Raw genomic sequence first — 20,196 nt, forward strand, 5'->3', positions numbered from 1 at the left:
CCCTCTTTCCTTCTCCTCCCCTCACCCCCTGCTGCCTTAGTCTTCTCACATTCTCCCGTTGGTACGACCTTGAGCATTCCGGGCTTGTGATAAGAGCCCATCCGCCTGTAACGGTCTAACATCCATCTTCCCATACCTTGTGTCCCCCCCCCCCATGTCTTTTAATGGCAAAACCGCAGCAAGCGAAAAAGCAAGCTAGCAATCAGTGTGATTAATAATTTGCCAGGATTTCCGAGGATTCTGACATAAGGAATTGGAGACCCCCATTTTGTCTGAATGATGGGAAAGTCTCTTAAAATCTGTATCAAAAAAATTCAAAGGATCTTAGACTACAGTTTATCCAATTAAAATAATATTTTGGACTTATTGGACTCTATTTTGTTTATATAGCAAAGAAAAGGGTAAATAATTGTGTTGTTGTAGATGCAATGAGGATAAAAGTTCATTAAAATATTTTTTTCAATGTCCAAAAGTTGTTACATTCTGAGAAGTAACTATACCTTTTGAGACAGAGTTTAATATTTCTTGGATAACCATGTTCTTTTGAACATTTATAATTATTACATCAAAACTGATGGTTAGTGGAAATGAATTCTCGTTTCCCTCTTATTACTACTCTGTCTTCTTCTTATTGCAATGTTGGATAGTCCAAGACTGGAAAGATAATTGTATGGCCCCAAATAATCAGTTTGCAACTGACCTGCAACTTATGAATGAGTTGCTTACAAATATAGATCATGCATTGATAATTACTAAGTAATATGCAACCGATATTACAAACTGTTGGATAAAATGTATAAAAATAAATGTATAAAATGTATTTTTTTCTTATTACATTTTTTTTCCAGTTCTGATTGAGGCAAACAATAACAACTTGAATAAAACTTGAGAAAGCTAATGATATTATGGAAAACGTGAAAATTGAGCATACTGCAGGAATTAACAAGGGCTTGTCACAAATTGTGCTAAATAGCCTTAACTCCCTTGATAGAGTTACCAGCTAGAGCAGGGGAATGCCATAGACATTATGCACTTGGTTACATCAACCACCAGGGGCAGTTTCATCCAGCTCCTCAGATGTTAGTAGCTGGATGTTGTTCGATGGGATTCAAATCCTCTACCAGGAATTGAATTCACAGACCTTTGCAATTTAGATTACTATGTTAGTTAATGTACTATATTATGTAGTACATTAACTTTAGGAGCTATTCAGGGCCTGACACTCAGCAGTTTACAGAAAGAGATCTATAGAAGATATCAGAATGGTATATATACTCCCTTAAGCTCTCACAGCAGAGATACAGATATTACATTATGTCATGCCCCTGTGTATGGGGTTTTTACATGACTTCCAGCCCCCCTCCTGGGGGGAGGGAGGACTTCTCTATTTTTACAGCATACAGGTGGTCCTCGGGTTATGGCCACTTGTTCAGTGACTGTTAAAATTTGTGACGGTGCTGAACCAGGGGTCCTCAGAGTTCTGGCTGTCACAGCGTCCCTGCAGTCACGATTGCAATTTGGGCACTTGGCACCCGGCTTGCAATTACGTTGCAGCAAGCCACAGTCACGTGGTCACGATTTCTGACGTTCCCTGCCGGTTTCCCACAACCAAAGTCAGCGGGGAAGCCGGCAGAAAGTTGGAAGTTGTGGTCAAGTGAGGTCCTCCCTTAACAAATTGCATGATCCTTACTTAACAACGGCAACTGAAATTGCCAGAACTGCTGTCACTAAGCAACCCCAACACATGACATTGTGCTGCAGGGATTTGTCCAGGCAATCACCAGGAGTCAAAACTGACTTGAAGGCATGTACATATACATACAAAATGGTAGAAAAATGAAACATTGAAATTCTCCTCTTCTTCATTAAAATCAGATCAATTGGCTTATTCTAATACCACAGAGAACACTGGTAACATTTAATCTAGTTATAATTTCATTATTTTCTGTTCCATAATCAATATATGCAGTATTTTCAAAAAGGGCAAAGAAACAAAATGTCAAGAAAAGATTTATTATTAGACTTAAGAACATTTGAGTGATTTTTTAGTACAACCCTTGTTGTTTTAAGGCAAATGGTTAGGCCTACATATTAATGTGGTTTCAGTAATTCAAAGGAACACATTGAACTGAGATTGTTTCCAATTTGTTATAATATAAAAACAATTAAAAGTGCTTCATGCTTTGATACCCCCTACCCTGAGTGAGATACGGTTCACAGATACAGTTTAGGCAAATTCTTTACAGCAATACTAGAACTACATAGGACTTACAACATGTTGTAATGGGGCCCCTGTACGCTAGAGAGGTACGTATAATAGAATGTTTATATAAAAACATTTAGTTTTTGCTCCAATGTGCCTCATTTAGTTGTTTCATACAGTAGTGAAAACAGACGTTTTAATTCTTAACATAACCAAGACGTATTTGAGAATGATTGATGAAAAAAATAAAGACTTCAAAAACTGAAATTATTTAAAACAGATAGAAAATAATGTTCAACTTCATTTATATGTCATCCAAGCAGTACTTTCTTCGATTTATCTTCAGATTTGCTGCTCTGGTAAAGAAAAACAATTCTATCCTTAATTGATTTTAAATATCTGAAAATAGTAAATAATGCTGATCCAAATCTTCAAGAAAAGACATTATGTCAGATATGAAGAATGTTAGCATTCACATTTTCAGTTTCTGTGCAATTTGAACTGATAATCTCCATATGATGGCTTGTAAGGATACTTGAATGTTCAGTATTTGGTTTTTCTAATCTGTTCTTTTTGCTTGTTTCCGGGCAGTTCTGTACATATATCACACGGTTATAAGCTTTAAGTCTTTTCCATAGCTGTATGTAGACTTTGCATTGAACATACATGAAAAGAATTCCACCGGTGAAACCGATAGCTACCACCACTAGTTTAGTCCAAAATGGCCACTCTAGAATACCTGGGGGGAAGAAAGGATTCAAAGAGCTCAGAATTAGAGTTTAAAATTAAATAAAGCTGTAAATCACCAGAATATTCAGATATAAGGCTCCTTAGATAGCAGCAAGAGATTTATATGAAGATCTAAAAACTTAAAACAAGCATTTAATAGAAATGCATTAGAAAAATGCATGCATATATATTAAGCAAAACCGCTTATTTTGCAATGAATTCATTCAGCTTCTGTTATTTGGAGAGAATGTCATGCTCACATCTCTTTGGCAACTATCTTTGTCTCATGTTTATGACTTATTTTGACCAAGCAAATCTAATTTAACTCCCTTTTTGCCTGCTAGTCATAAGATGGTATCTGTATTGTATGCTAAGAGTTAGAATTAAATCATCGCTTTGGGTAGGTAAGATATAGTTTGCCTCTCCTAGCCCATTAGCTGATTTTTATTTATCACCAATAAATCATGATATGAAATTCTGGTTTCAAGTTGCCTTGGGTCGTTTAACCATGGCGTATCATAGCTTAATCCTAGTTTGCTATAATGACCTTCTATGGACAGCATAGAATGTAGGGGTTGAAAGGACCTTAGAGATAATCTAATCCACTTCACCTCACAGTATTTATACACAATATAAATAAAATAAATACATATTACAGCAGTTTAGAAACTTCAGCAAAGGAGAGTCCACCATCTCCTGAGACACCACTCAGGAGTCTGCCAACACTTTTTCAGATCTTGCCCCCACCCATCCTACCTCCAACAGGTTCCTTTTCCCCATTCATTTCTACAGTGATAAAATATCCTTCTCCAATCTGTCTACCTAGTTCTGCAGCTGCACTGGGAGAAGAGAATATACAAAGGGAGAACAGGTTATTTTACTAATACATATCTAGAAGTATATACTGTAGATAGAAACTCTAATTCACAACTCCAACTGATAAAGCAGAAGAAAAGATGTAACTGCTTTATTTAGTAGCAGAGCTGCTGTGTTCATGTGAGTTCAGAAGTACCTCCTCTAAATAATTTTTGAAATGTACATTAACTCTAATACTAATCTACTCCATGTTTACATTATCCTTGAAGAAAGATTTCTTATCATGCTCATAGCGCAATTCTATCAGAACATCACTGCAATGTATTGCAGTGATTGCAATGTGTGGAAAAAAAATGCCAAGATCTATCAACACAGACTTCACTACAGCATGAATTTGTTTTTTGCTTTTGTGTGTGTGTGTGTGTGGGGGGGGGGATTAGAATTTAGTCCATACTTTACAGCTAAATGCATATAGTTTTCAACAGAGGGTGGTGCTGAATCGGGGCAGCTCAGGAGTTCATGTGCATCGTGGTGCCATGGAATTGACCCAAATAAATGAGAGCCTGACACATACCAAAGATAACACATAGATCTGGTTTTTACCTTGGGGCAGCTGGGACATGATCTGGGTGTTGAGGATATTACCATGAGCCCATTACTATGGACAGATCACTAGCTGATGCTTTGCGACTTACCGGTGCCACCCGCTCCCAGAGGGAGATAGGACCTATTAGTTCAGTCTGCCCAAAACAACTCAGGGTTCTAGAGAGAGTTGGGAGATTTGATGGATGGTTTGGCTGCAGCTCTACTTGTGGCCAGAAATGAGCAAGTGATGAGAGCACAGATCGGATTGCTCCTATGTGGCCAGTAGCTATACATCAATCTCAGGCACTCCTTGGTTTTCTGAAGAACTCCAGGAAATGAAACACAGCAAAAGATGTCTATAGTACTGTTGGGTATGGGTATGTCTGTATGGACTTTTTTCAGCCTTTTTTACATGTGATATATAACAGAATCTCAAATCTCAAAGTTCATCTCATATAAAGTGTTGATTAACACTTTATACAGATAATTTTATGGTTTGTTTCTAACTCTGAACTACTGTGATAAAACAATGAGTCTAAATGCAGGTGCCAATCTTACACTTAGGACCACAGACATTTCACTAGATTAGATTAAGCTGGACATCTTCAATTAAATTTTACCCAGGCATGTATGTTTTACATGAACTATGCTCTAAGCAGCAACGGAAGCCATAAAAAGCATTTCCCCTGTCCTCTCCCCTCAAATTTTGGTACAAATGTTGTATGTCTTAGGCTTAATCAGAAAATCAGACTAACAGTTCTGTTCTTTTAGCAGTAAGCATACACAAGTCCTGAAAAATAATCATTTGGCCTGCAATTGCCACATGGGAAAGCTTTCTTAGTGAGCTGATGCTGGGTCAGAAAAAGACCATGCAGAAGAACAAGAGGAGTGGGATTTCTTACTATTTTTGTGGCACACGTGCTGTAGCTTTAGCTTCATTTTTCTTTACTTCCTGATAACTGGTTGAGTGGAAAGAAAAAAGAGTCAACCTGAGTGGTGAGAGGATGAGTTAGCCTATCCCCAACTCAGTGTGGAAGAGCATACTAAATACAGCATGGGATGCTATACCACAGGCTTCCTTAACCTAGCATACTCCAGACTTACAAGATTCCCCAAATACATAGCTTTGTTTTATGTGACAAATTGGCTTGTAACTAATACTTTTTGTCAATAGAATTGAAATTACTGGTGAACACTCTGCTGATCTGCTGTTCCTTAATCTGTCTTAATCTGCTCCAAAATTGAGGTAAATTCAGAGTGTGTCCAAAGCACCTTGGCAAAGGGGAAGGAGAACAAGAGCAAGTCCCACTGTAGTCTGATCATTAACATCAAATGTAACATCATGTAACGTCAAATTGAGCAAAAGCCAATGGAAGAACTAAGTGTCAGGATAAAAATAGTATGAGGAAGAAAAATCAGGAATACATCAGTTTCCATATAATACAGCTAAAGCAATGTCTGATAAAAGAAAGCATAACATATAAAAAGTTACTTCCCTGATTACTGGCTCTTTGTCATGACTTGAGCATCCCCTTTTGTAAAGTTATTTCCAGAAGGAAAATAAAGTAACGTACCAGTGGATTCCCCCTGTTTAATTTCTTCAGCAGTCCGGTCTATGAGGACATAGAGTGACCACACCACACAAGTGATAGCAATGATATGGAAAGTTACAGAGCACATGATCTTTCTTTGTTCACTGCCTGTCATCTGCAGCTTCTCCCACTGAGAAGAAATCCAGAAAATAGAAGTGTTCAGTTACTAAATACTGTCAGAGAACAGGTAAGTGATTCTTGCCCTCTAGCCAGAAATCTTTATTTTACTGAATTTGATTGTGATGGCAGATGATCAAGCAAGCACATGCAGCTTACCATATGGCTATAATACACTGCTTTGTATTGTATTTAAGCCCTTCATCAAGCAATGGCATCCAATGGCACTCAGGTGGCATGTCTTCTCTGTTGTGGTGCCTGCCCTCTGGGGGGACTGCATCTCCCCACAGATTCAAAGTACCCTGATCTTCTTCTCCTTTAAATGCACTGTGAAGACCTGGCTCTTTCCCCAGGTTGTGGGCTAAGACAGGATGGAGACTCCCTACGTGAGGAGCTTTATAGGTTGTCAGTGGATGTTTTGTTTCGCCAGGATGACATCTTTCTTTTCTCTTTGTGCTTGTTTTATACCTCTGTCTTTAATTTGATGTATCACCCAAAGTCACCAATGATGTGGGTGACTTTAGAAATGCAAATTAGAAATAAATAATATAGCAGTGCAGATTTCATTATCTATAATTGCATACATTTATTAAAACAGAATTGTGACAGTAGAAGCTATCTACTAACCATAGTTAATATTCACTGTGATAAGATTGTTTCTTATCAAATTGTTCCTTCATCACATTAGAGGGAAAGGTTGAATGTGATGCCAAGATTCACTCCTGGGCCTTATACTCTTCAATACTTATTAATGACTTGGATTAAAAGGCAGGGGATGCTTATCAAATTTGCAGATGACATAAAATTTGATAGGTAAAATAGTTTATATTCTTGAAGACAGAGTCAAAATTCAAAATAATCCCGAGACACTAAAGAAATTAGATGAAGTAACAAAATGAACTTACAAAAACAAATGCAAAAATTATGCACATAGGAAAGAAAAATGAATACATGGAAAATACTTAGTTTGATAATAGTGCTGAACTGAGTATGAGTCACCAGTGAAATGCAGTGCTTATACAAACAGAAGGCCATGGTATAATAACAAACAAAATAAATGCAAAGTTAAGCTATTATAAACAGAAATATGGTTTACAAATGATAGGAAATGATAAGTCTACATTATTCTATATTGGTCAGTTGCCACTGCAAGTATTGTGCCAAATTCATACAAACTGGAACAAGCTCAAAGAAGGATAGTGAATATGATCAGGAAACCAGAATCTAAATCCTACAAAGAAACGTTGAACTGAAAATGTTTAGCCATGGAAAGAGAAATTGGAAAAAAATAACAACCCCCTTCATATGCAGAGAAAGAATGACACACAGAAACCGTTCAGGAACTATTATTTTTCAATCCAGAGCTCAGAACATGAAATAAAAGATTTAGATTACAGGACAGAAGACTCTGACTGAAAATTAAGAAAACCATCTTATCTATAATAACAGTCCAACAGTGGTACCAACTACTGTGAGAAATAGTGAGCTCTCTCTCACTCAGTATATTTAAGCAAGGCTAGATGATAATCTGTCAGGAATTATCTACACTAGATGGGGGCAGGACCTGATGCCTAAATGGCTCCTTCCAACTCTGCTAGTCTGTGTGAATTCACAAATTACTGCAACAGTGTTGTGGCCAGTCACAAAACACCTATTTATCAGGAGGCAAACAGATGCAACTGCTCTCAGAACTCTGTCTACTTTCCCCACAGATGCTGTTACTCCAGCTTGCTTCTGTCTTTTTTCTGGACAGATGGCCACCCTTCCATATGAACAGAGATAATTACTACCTCTCATTTACATTTTTAAAAAGAATATCCCCAGGGCTCAATATTATTTTAACACAGAGATCCTCTTAATATCTTGTACTTGCTTTGTAGTACGTTGGTTCCTTTTTTAAAAAAACCTGAAGAATCTAAAAAAATAGATGAGATACACTTCTAAACATATTGTGCACATGGTCACAACAGTACCTACTTCTATTGTAATCTAAAGTTTAAATGTGTAAATAGCAGTAATGTATGCTAAAGAGGAAATTCATGATTATGTTTGTCTCTATATCATCATCCTTGTACCTACTTTTCTTAAAGGTTTCAATTTGGTCTCCATGATGAATTCGTATTTGCAGAGTTCACAGCAACGGGTGTCTGAGCTCTTGATCCATTGCTGCAGACAAGCCTGATGGACAAAATTAAGGCTTCCTGTGCAATGACAGGGAGTAATTAGTGGGCTCTCCTCATCTCCTTCACAATGGCATATCCTATGACAGAAACATAGCAATTTATTAGGGAAAAGAAAAGACAACTATGGTCCAAACCACAAAAGTATATTGTTGAAGAAAGAACCAATATCAAAGAAGAATAAATTATCTGAGATCATGTGTGACCAGAGGCTAGAACTACTACTTATGCTCAAGTAAAATCCTTGACTGCATACACTTCTTGCTTCTCTCTAGCTTATAAAACCAAAATCAACCAACCAACCAAAAAATAACAAAGGGATATAAAAAAGACATTGCCATTTTCTTTTTAACAAGACTAATGGGGCTTTACTTACTGCTGTGATTCCAGAACATAGGAAAATGACGTGTCTAGTTATGGGAAATCAGTTATTTGAAATCACTATTACATTCTACAATAGCATGAAAATTGAAGTGCACATTTTAAAATGTTAATGGAAGAGGAATACATCTAAAATGTTTTCCTTAGAATCTCTGGGATAGCCACTGCCTGCTATCAAACAAGCCAGCACCAAAAACAAGAAGCAAGCAAGCAACAACCTCAGCTTGCTCTGCCTAAGATCCTTTGCACAACTTTCTGGCACAGGTTTAGTGTAGCTATGATTCCGTACTAAACCACAAACCCCCAGGGCCAGAAGTTTCTGAGGAAGTTATTATTTGCTTTAACAAGAGGTAAATCCAACAAATGGATATTCAGATCCTGAATGCTGGGATAGTACTTTTTGCAATTGTGTCAAATGTCCTGAATTACGTATTAACAACATTTTGGAAGATTCAGTGAGATGCATGGGTGGCCTCTGAAAGAAGACTGTGGCTACAAGAGAGGTTTCTTTTCTTTTATATCAGCACCACTCTCTTTCTCAAGAGCCTCAGAATCAGGGGATGCTGGCATATGCAGATAAGGAGTGCACCTGTCCTGTTTGATGATGAACCTGGAACAGCAGAGGCTATTTTTGGAAAAGAAAGATGTACACAGAGGTGAGAGGACAATTATGCACTGATGAGTGCTTGGAACCAGGGTTCTTTTCTCAAACATACCAGTGCTGAACTAACACTTCTCCTCAGGTCTCTATAATGACATTAGCCCTATATATAATTGCTGTTCATTTGGGGGAAGTTGAAATTTATTTCAGGGGCAAGCAAGCCTGTTGCTCCATGAGGTGAAGCACTGTATATCTGCCAGAGCCATAAGCAACATCTTTAAAAAGCTTACAGGAAGAAAGAAAACACTTGCAACTTCCATCCTTGCTCTTAATACCCTCTTTTCCACACATACATGGAATATATGTAGGGAAATACATGATTACCATGGCATCAGGAAAAAACAAAATGTTTTATACATTCAAAAAGTTGACAAATTCAGAAGAAAATAAACTGAAGCAAATGGAAGGGAAAATGAAGAGAGCAGAGCAAGTTATCACAGAAGTGGGAGGGGGCAGAGAACAGTGGTTTGGCATAAACCAACCTGCAGGCATCTCCAGACACAGACACAGGGGAAAGTGGAGGGAAATTTTCTGACAATTGGGAAGGGCAGTCTAGATCACTATCCTTTTCAGCTGAGCAGAGGGGTGCCCGCAGTGCTGTAATTTTCAGCCTCACAGAATTGTCCTCAAAGACATCATCATCTCCCATGTCATCTGAACAGAAACCTGTGCTCTCTACCATACCACTGGATGATTTCTCTGGCCGAAGACAGCTTGACTTGTTATCCAGTTCATGACTGCTTGCACTGGAACTATGAGAGAAGGAGAAAAGGTACTGCAACAAATTTTTACTCTGGCATATTTCATTGCCATACTTGTTCTCCAGGAGAGGAACATGTACGGCACTATGGGTACCAGTAGCCAGAGATGTACTTGAGTAATTGGTCGAGAGTGACCAGAAATATGAAAGTCTGGAATTGCTAACAGTGAAGGGCCTGAGGCTGAATGGTTTCTTCTCCTTATGACATACGTTAAGTCTTAAACACTGCTCTTGCATTTGGGTAAGTCTGCCTTCTGAACATGTTCGTTCCACGCAGCTAAAGTTGTGAATTGCACTCTGAGCCTTCTGATCCATATCACTGAGAGACTTGGAGAATTTCAGAGCACGGCTGGATTTTCCATTCTTAGACGTGAAAGCATGGATACGTTCATGCCCATGGGAGTTTGTCTTGGAAGCCTGCACCGCATTCTGACAGGTTACTGTCACAGTGGACCCTGGAGTCAGAGCATTCTGGCAGACAAGATTTTTCAAGATAACAGCAGATTGCACTGGACTGTGATGACAACATTCAGAACACACTGCACTGGAACTGCATGCAGAACAATGGAATAAAAGCACAAGAAATTAAAAAGAATACATACAATTTGGTGAAGAAATGACATTTTCAGCCACTATGAGGAAGGCAAGTAACAAGCATAACAAAGGCAGAATTAAACAGGCCAGTCAATATGGCGGCATAACCCATATGCTACAATGCATTACATGCCAAGATCACTTAAATGTGTGTGTGTGTGCATTCAGCATAGCATGGCTGGACAGGATCTGTTGAAGTCTGCCCTACGTGCTTTTTTCCTAGCTATTACGGGCTCTTGAGAAAAAAGACAGCTTGGGAGAACCAGTTTCCAGCACCATAGTATAGGCTCAACAACCCCCCTACCCTGTTCTACCTCCATATTGGAAATTGGCACAACATGCATTAAAGTGAATCATCCAAACATACTTAGTAGTGTTTGTGTAGCTATCTGGTTTATTCTAATTCTTGTAATAACAAGTATTCACTGACCATCATTACTATAACATCTGTATTTGCTGATTACTGTATATGTATACTTGTGGTGTGCAAAATGACTATACTTGAAACATTATGTTTAAAGCTCAAAATGGGTTGTTCCATCTTTGTGAGAAATGCTCTGGTGATATTCCTCTGTTTTAAGCTTAGAACTCTACTCTATGGTTGGAACAACTATTTAGAATTCAAAATGTTTTGTAGTGCAGTGGTTAAGGTGTTGGACTAGGAATGGGGAGATCCAGGTTCTAGTCCACCATTAGCTGTGGACGCTCCTCAGGTGACTAGGCTAGGCACTAAAGTCTCAGCAAACTCTACCTTACAGGGCTGTTGTTATGGGGAAAACTAGGTCTTGTACAAAAATATAACACTTATTACATTACTAATACAATGATAATTTCTAATACAATGTAAGCATTTTAGAGTATGAACAGAGGATAAGCAAAAATAAAGGGTCAATTAGAAAGAACTAACAAGCTGCTAAAGAGGAGATTACAGGAACACTGAGCTGCAAAAGATATCTGTAAGCTAAATAATTTGTTGAAAGCTGCACAAGACAACTGGAAGAGTCTCAGGGAAAACTAAGTTGACTTTGGAGGCCACAGATGTCTTACCACACCTCTGACCTTGAGGAAATCCACCATATTCTAAAGGAAGCTTCCTTTGCTATATATGTATTAATAGGGAACATTACTAATTTCTCTAATAAAATTGAACTGTAATCAAATTAGGTGTTGATCTCATACTCAGGTTGTTCAATAACAATATCACTCATTATATGGGAGGCATGATCAATTAAAAAGAATTATACCTTAACTTCCTGCATAACAATTCTGTGTACAAGAACATTATCATGCCACTCCAAAACCAAGGTTACCATTCTGCACCATAATTTTGTTTCCAGTGCATTTTTTATTTCTAAGTTCAGGTTTAATATTATGCCACTAATGCATCAAATTAAATTGCAAGCTAATTGCATCCATTGGTTCCTCCCATGAAGAATCTCTGATTCACACATGGTTAAATAAACTATAGGTGGATCATTTTTAGTTTGCTAACCATGCTGCCTTGTGGGAAGAGCCAGAAGACATGAGCTAAGCCTTCTGAGAGCTCACGGAGCTCACCTGATGCTAAGATAAATTATGGTTTTGTATGATGCATGAATGGTTCCACTCCTGCTCCATTTTGGTATGACAACATTGGAAAAATGGCTACATATTGAAGGACCAATTGTTGTTATTCGCCTTGCAAGATTTCCTGGACCATCAACTGTAAGATAGCAGATCTTCTGACACCATGACTGTCACCATATTTTATTGCAATGACTTTACCTGCAAATGTCCTGGTTGGTTGGTGTAGCAGATGCCTGAGAGAAGCCGCAAGGAGCAGGAAAAGAGGTTGAATTAGCAGGCTACAAAAAGAAAAAAAGTAAAAAAGAAAAGCAAAGGTTATCAGATAAGTTGGTTTCATACCAGGGAATCTGTAGTTAGCCCTCTCAATTTCAATAAAAAACAAACCACTGCTCCAAAACATTTAAACTAGCGATGCTTATTTTGAACAGAGTTCTGCCTGGGAGGCAAAGCTCTCCAATGATCTGCCGAGGAAACAATTAAGCACATTACTGTTTGTAGGTTTTCCCTAGACAGTTTCTATGTCCTGGAATGGTCCCTCTTCTGAAGTTATTGATCTCCTTAAGCTTCCAAATAATAATTCTGCACAAAATACAACTGTCTTTGACATGGAAACTACTTTTAACATCTTAAACCAATTTGCCCTGCAGATCAGTTCCTCTGGACTCAATTTATCTCTCATCCTATTTAAGAGTTATGAAATAATTAAGCAGGTTATCCAGGGACTGAAATGTCATTTACATGCAGGTTTACCTCTCCACTTCAGTTTACATTAGTTGCATTCTTTAATTTTTAGTGCTTGATTTTTTAAAAAACTGTTAGCTTCTTAGAATATTCACTCAAGTGAAATGCCCTTGACCATCTGCAAGACAACCTTTCTTTCTGTTGCCTCTATAGGCTGCTGCTTGTAATATATCCTTGAAGATGAAAGTAAGGAACTCATGTGACCTCACCACAGTAGTGGTAAGAGCATCACTACATTGGCATATGGCACAATAGGAATTGCAACCAGATCAAAATGAATCAGACCCCCATATGCCCATTTCTGAATGGAAATTATCACTGCTGGCACCAACATATAATCCCGCCCTCTCCCAATCAATCACGGATGGAAATACATGAATGGTTAATATTCATTACCCAAAAACTGCTGCATATTCTGTGTCTTACCAACCAGAAAATTTCACGTTATGACTTTTCCCATGTTCTATATTATGTTTCCTATCGGTAAGCATTAAGGCAAAAGCGAGTACTGTAGGGTACTCTGGGAGCAGAATTGCCACTCCTTATAAATAACTGCTGTTTAGAATGGGAGGCAAGAAATAGCAGGGAGCCATGAAAACTCCAACACTGGATTTCTGGACATGTGCTGATTCTAGACCCAGAAATGAAGTTGGTCACAAGAACACAGTACAACCAGCACAGGGCAGGACCAGTCAGAAATAAGGGGGCCTATGTGGACAAAGATGATAAATATGTGCCTAAAGAGGGATATTTTTCAAGAAATTTCTGAAGGAAGCATGCTAGAGACTTATAAAAGTCCCCTGAGCCATAGAGAAAAGTGAGAAGGGTACATCTGCAACATCAGACTAGACTGCATAGTCTTCATCTTGCCAGTCCAGGATGCTTCAGCACACATTACCTGGATACTCATGTACAAACTGGCCATCTATAGACTGTAATAGGTAAGTAATTGCTAAATGCGCTTTTTTTCTTTTTTTCTGTTGGCAATGACTAAAATCATTTTTAAAATCACATAAAAGATGATTCATCATCATGTATCATTTTTGTTGTCTACAGAGCTTTTTTGAAACTGCTAAAGATTTAATATATCTATTTAACTTCCTACCATACCATTCCCAAAAGAGCTCTTGCATACACAACATGGGCTGAAAATCTCAGCTCTTCATTTTCCAGTGATTTCACCACCACTCCCACTGAAATTCTCAAAAAATATAAAACTCCTGGTAATAAATATATTGGCTATTACTGATCAACTGTTTGCTGAGTGTTTTCAGGGTTTTTTTCCCCAATGATAGTGTAAATATTTTCAGAACTTCCTCTTGCAATAGGCTTCTTGAAGAACATAGAAAGTATTTAATTTATTTAAAAAGCCAAAACTCTTAGGGGAAAAATACATACGGAATATTTTGACTGAAAAGTTGTGCTTCCCCAATTCCCTTCAGATAAACCTGAAACCTCCTAACTGGGGAAGAAATGACAATACCTGTTCTTTTCTCTTGGCCTTCTTCTTAGAAACTCTGGAAAAAGTAACATCCCGGGCTGGAATCACAGAGATTTGATGCAATGGTATATTCATTACACCATCAGTATAAGATTGGTCCTCCTATATACATGAAATTCTTGATATGAGGTTCATTATCTCTCTTTGCTAGGCCATGCACCTAAAAATAATTCGAGAATTAGAGCAATAAAAAGCAGAAAATAATCAGGAAATGTGTAGCTCCATGTGTATTAGTAAGTTATATTAATACACATTAATAATAGATAAATGGATTTGTTAGCAAAATGCTGCAATGTAGAATGTTCATATCCCAGTTTTCTGCCACTCTATACTACTTTCCTCTGCAAATTTTCATTCCTCTCCAGTACACCAGAGAGCATTTTATATCCATCACACAGGTTAATCTTTACAGGCAGAGGCCTTGGTTGTTTGTACCTTTGCAAAATATTGGCTTTCCTGAGCCTACTGGTATATTCCTGTCGTGCACGCTGGCTTACATATTGGGATTAGCAGCAGCAGTACTTTTCCTGACTTACCAACAAAATCTAGCCTTGTTTGCTCTGAACCTGGCATTCTCTTTGCTGAAGCTGGAAAGCTATAGCTATACATACAGGTCAGAATGAAAGACATACTTAAATCAAAACAGGATTACAAGCAAACTGACATCATATGAAACTGTCCTGCTCGAGTACGAACGATCCATGTTCCATCCTCCTGAAAAGCAAAGTACTTGGCAAACTGAGGGCATCAAAACACATTAAAAACAATTTTACTTCTTATTTATATAGAAAATGTATATAAATGGCCACCCATATGAAATACATAACTCTGGGTGGCTAATATATAGTTCACAATAGGCAATGTAAAAACCCCTCTAACAGAACAAAGATATAATTAAAAATAATCCAATACAAAAAGAACAATTTTTAAATAAGTAAACCATTTTGGTAGTGACAGCTTTAGTGTACAACTTTCTCAAAAATACCTGTCATTCATCCTTGTATGATCCATGGGGATTTTAATTTTAACCCAAGTAGAACACTGGTATTCTGCTCATTTTTTGGACATCTCATCTGTGATGAAAATGATAGATCTTCCAGGTATTTAGCACCTTACACACATAGAAATCCTGGAATATTCGGGGGGGTCACAGTGTAACATTTTAATAAGTAGCTTAATAATTTAGCAGCTACTTCATGGACAGGTCTGTTTATTCTTGGGATCTCCAACACTGCACAACGTACAATAATGATGTACCCAGCAAGACTACCTTAGTGGCCACCACATTCACTGTTCTCCCTTACAATGTTATTATACTATCCACAAGACTGAATTGGCCTTTTAACAGGAATGGGCAATTTAAAATACCTGATAGGTTGTATGAAGAGATAGCTAAGAAGCTACCAAAATTATTTGGGTTTTTAATGGACCTATATATATGGAATCACAGAAATGGAAATAATCTCAGAGGTTAACTAGTCCAGTCCAGGATCTGCTAATCAAATCTGAGTGGGCAGCTTACATTTACAATAAAATATAATTATCAAATTAGAAGCCCAATTAAAATCTCTAAAAGATTTCTGAAACAATCAGAAATATATTAGCTCCCTCCTAAACTGTAACAAGAAGAGAACCAGCTGGAGCTTTGATGGTAAGTGGTTCCATAGTCTATGAAAAAAACATAATTAGCTGTTGATATTAAATATATTGGTGGCGGAACCTGCAAAAGATGGTGTGCTGAAGATCCAAGACTACGGGCAGATTAAGGCAGGCCATCTTGCAAGACATATAAGGTTTTATACATCTATAGTAACATCTTGAATTAGGCCTAGAAAGTAACTAATACCAGGTATAGCTGTTTTAGCACAGGATGATAGTAGCACAGGATGATAGTAGCATCTCCTGGGACACTAGTCACCATTTATGCTGCTGCATCCTGGGACAGAGCCAGATTTAAATCCAGACTGGAAAGGATCTTGACAACCTTTTTCCTCAAACAGCAGCACCACTTCTTTCTCCAAAAGAATACCAGACCTCAGCAAATGTAGATATAAGTCAAAAGAAAAATCATGCATTATAAAATTTGGTAGCTCTGGGTTTTAAATACCTGAAATAAATAAAATAGACCTTACCCGTCACATCAAAGCAACTCTGCTATGTATGGTTAAGCAACTATATTTTGTTTCCTACTCCTGCACAGAGGCTATCTTACTGGCAATCCAAGACAAGACCAGGTCCTGCTGTAACCCTAGATTAAAAAAAAAAAGATATTAAGAAAATAAGCCACTTGGTAGTAAACACCTGAATTTAAAATAATTTGCAGACCTCTATTCTGAATATATCCCCATAGTTTGCTACCCAACGCCAATGTACTTAGTATGTTTTTGAGTCAACTGCCCTTACAGTATTAGAAGTTCTAATCTTAAGATATTACTGCCCCTAGATGGGCTATCAGTAAGGGATTGTTCTTTTTAGTTGCACAAAAAATGCATGGATGTATCTTCCCAGTGGACATAAATATTTGTAAAAAACTTCAGTCATCACTGGAAAATTATAGCAACAGAGGCATTTCCCATTTTTATAAGTCACTTCAATGAGATAGTTTGAAATATTTTCATTTTATGTTAGGTGTTGTAATTTTAGATTTAGATTGCCTTTGTATTTTGCTGTGTTTAACGATCCATAATACTACTCAGTTATGAATTAATAATATATTAATTATATATAATTAATAATATATTATGCTTTGTTTTTATCATACTATTTTAACATGGCCTACAAAGGTTGGGATATATGCTGTTCAGAGTCATTTGCAACTGAAGCTGCCTATAAGCCCAATAAATATACATACATATATATGCACATAAATACATAAAATTACTGGGGTACCTCCCCCATTTCCCCTTTTCATATAATTTTATTACAACCTCTTTAAGAAGACAACTTCTGTATCATGGTATTATACAGAAAGGACCCCTTAAGCTATCAAGCCCAGCACCCTGCTCTGCACAAAATCCAAATTAAAATATCCATGATAGATGTCTTTTCAGCATCTGCCTGAAAACTTCCAATGAAGGGAATCCCACTACCTCCCTGGGTAATTCTTAACTACAGAGATGCAATCTACGTGAGAATGTAGACCTGAATGTAGACAACTGGACCTGAATGAGGTGCAAGAATGTTGAGCTGATGGGAAGGGACTGCAACATTTCAGTTTGCAGTAAGTAAAGGGGTTCTTAAAATGCTTCCCCTTATGAAGAAAAAATAAATCTACAGGAGTAGAAAAGTAGCTAGGACAGTGGTGTCAATGGAATGCAGCCAGATATGTGGATAATAGTTGCTCCACAATGGACCCCCCCTCCACCCCCTTATAAGAAAGAGATAAAAAGTAATATTTGTGGTAGCAGCTAAAAAAGGAGAGGTGTCATTCCACAACTTTTTTGAATACAGGGACATTTGCCCTCTTCCAGTCATCTGGTACCCCACCATATACACCTTTCTATGAAAAAGAATAGCCTTTTTGTTCTACCATGATAGGATCCAGTTTCTTTGACAAAGGGATTGGTGAGATGTAACACCCAAAAAGTTGAGTACCAGAATTTCAATCCACATAATATAAGATCATATTTCCCACACTAACAGTTTGCATTAGATGAGATGAGGCTTTTCTTAAAAATCTGTATAAAGATACCTTGTTCTTCCTTTGGAGAACTCCAAACTATTGTAGACTTAAAAACACACACACACAACACTCTCCCACCCTCTAATCATTTAGCTGCATTTGTCTTCATATCTTCTATTTCTAAAGTTTCTTTTTTTGGTGTTGGGAGCAGAACTGTCCATACTATTCCAAATACTGCCACATCACAGATGTTTATAATTGTGCATTTATAAATGCGTATTACTACAGTGGCAAATTTTTCAGAACCTTTCCCAATGAAATCTAGCACCAAATTAATCTCTTTCACCAACTGCTGCCTACAAGACTGACATTTTTATCAACCATGACTAAAGATCAATTTTAAAGAAAAAGAAGAAACTATTAGAAACACCAAAAAGAATTCATAGGAAAGTATTATATATAAAAAAATAAGGGAAACATGACTGTGTTCTATTCAAATCAATGAACATAAGCAAATGCAATTTTCTCAAGGTTAGCAATAATTCATATTGATATTTTACATCTGTTTACTAATTTTATGTTCTAATAGCATTTTAGAATTCTACTCGAATTCGACATAGAAATTATTCATATTTCTCACTCTAGTTATTTTTATGCTAATTTTTAAAAAATCTGCTTAACAAGATCATAATATATTTTGCTTACAATGCTGGGGTTGGAATGAAAAGGAGAAGAATGCTAGCTCTGGGACTGAAACCACAGTTCATGCTAGTAGTATTACATCTGAGGCTGCACTGCGGAGCAGATAAATCTGGTTTAATGACAGCTACTCCGGATTCAATAACATCCAGCGGGACATGAACCACTGACCTTAGAAACACAGAAACAACACTCAGACTGAAATAATGGTTCCTGAACACACAAAGGATAACTCTGGGGATGCAAGGATAGGCTCCAAGAGTAGAATAACAGTCCTGCTAAGATCTCCTTCTGTCTTGTGCACACACACTGGATGTACGTTACGATTATGATGATTTAGTACACATAACAGTGAATTTTGTTGGCCAGACCGAAAATCCATTTGGATCTGTTCTTATTTCTTTTGGTGTTTACAATATGCTGAAAGCTTCAAAATTGTGTCATTTTTCTACTGTGATTCCAAATCTTGGAAGAAACACTTTCGATTCTCCTCTGTGAAAGGGACAGAAGCTGCCGCTCCCTCTGCAAACTTTCTCCCACAGATTAGCTTTCCTGGAGAAGCAAACGAGATGAGACAACCCTCGCAAACCTTCCGTTCCAGCAAGATCACTCCGGAGTGGTTCAGCAACAGTGGGATTCCTTCCATGGAACCGCTTGGATCCCTCCGTCAATGCTATTTTCCGCGGACACCCAAACTGCTCCCACAGCTCTTCAGCACCATACTTAAGGGCAGGGCATCGCTACTTTCTTCACCCTCTGCCCGCGCCCCCTCCCTTCCACAGGCTCCTCCCAGCAATTCTCTTCCCTCAGGCTAACCTTGTAGTCACATACGGTTCTGGCCAGCTGGAAATATCATGACACATGGCCAGGAGGTGAGCGAGCAGCTGGAAGGCAGACGAGCGCGCACCCCCGCCTCCGAAGCCAAGACGCCGCCCTCCCAGACCAGAACGCTCGGCCACCTGTGGAATCCCGGGAGCAGCTTTGCAACGGAAGAGAAGGAGGAAGGTACCACCTCTTTGGGCGTCACTGGGTCCTGATTTGTCTGTCAAACACAGGAAGTTAATCACTGCTCTGCTTCCGTCGCCTGTGAGACGTTGCTTAGGATTCACTTGAGCGGGTGGAGCTGTAGAGTGTTTACACTGCGGGATAGGAGGGTTCACGCTCAAGGTTTCCGGCAGCGACGCCTTCCATTCCGTGACAAGCTGCCGCCTGCACGGTATTCCAGGGGTCTCCTCAGACTTATTGAACTGCCTGGGTTGCCAGCAGTGTTTTGCATTGCATTGCAGTGCTTTTTGTTGTAGGGGAGAACGGAGAGAGCATTGGCACGAGGTGGAGGTTGGAGTTCATGTGTCAGACATGATGCCATCAAGGAGACTGCTGGAAACAGCATTACACAGTATGATCAGATGTTTTCCTGGGGCCTGTCTCTTAAGGAATTCAAGTAGAAGA

At 38.2% G+C, this 20,196-nt stretch overlaps 1 protein-coding gene across 5 annotated transcripts; it reads right to left on the reverse strand.

Moving 5' to 3' along the window:
- Positions 1 to 1,994: 1,994 nt before the first annotated feature.
- MARCHF8 (uncharacterized) lies at positions 1,995 to 19,767 on the reverse strand. 5 transcript variants are annotated; one of them, XM_088131597.1, is made up of 9 exons: positions 19,564 to 19,766; positions 16,559 to 16,674; positions 15,091 to 15,140; positions 14,409 to 14,586; positions 12,383 to 12,462; positions 9,747 to 10,574; positions 8,122 to 8,302; positions 5,908 to 6,055; positions 1,995 to 2,942 (listed from the first exon to the last, which is right to left on the reverse strand). In XM_088131597.1, exons 4-9 carry the CDS (start codon positions 14,499 to 14,501, stop codon positions 2,653 to 2,655), a joined length of 1,620 nt encoding a protein of 539 aa, XP_087987723.1. In that variant the 5' UTR covers positions 14,502 to 14,586; positions 15,091 to 15,140; positions 16,559 to 16,674; positions 19,564 to 19,766; the 3' UTR covers positions 1,995 to 2,652. The 5 variants fall into 5 exon arrangements, with proteins under 5 accessions (XP_087987723.1, XP_007431452.1, XP_007431450.1 ...); XM_025168653.2 differs by lacking the exon at positions 15,091 to 15,140 and adding an exon at positions 5,236 to 5,292 and having other exon boundaries at positions 2,806 to 2,942; positions 19,564 to 19,767; XM_007431390.4 differs by lacking the exon at positions 15,091 to 15,140.
- Positions 19,768 to 20,196: the final 429 nt, after the last annotated feature.

Source organism: Python bivittatus, unplaced genomic scaffold (genome assembly GCF_059951505.1).
Source record: "Python bivittatus isolate LINGU-HERP-01145 unplaced genomic scaffold, Pbiv_v1 ctg000960_np1212, whole genome shotgun sequence".
NCBI classification, from domain to species: Eukaryota; Metazoa; Chordata; class Lepidosauria; order Squamata; family Pythonidae; genus Python; species Python bivittatus.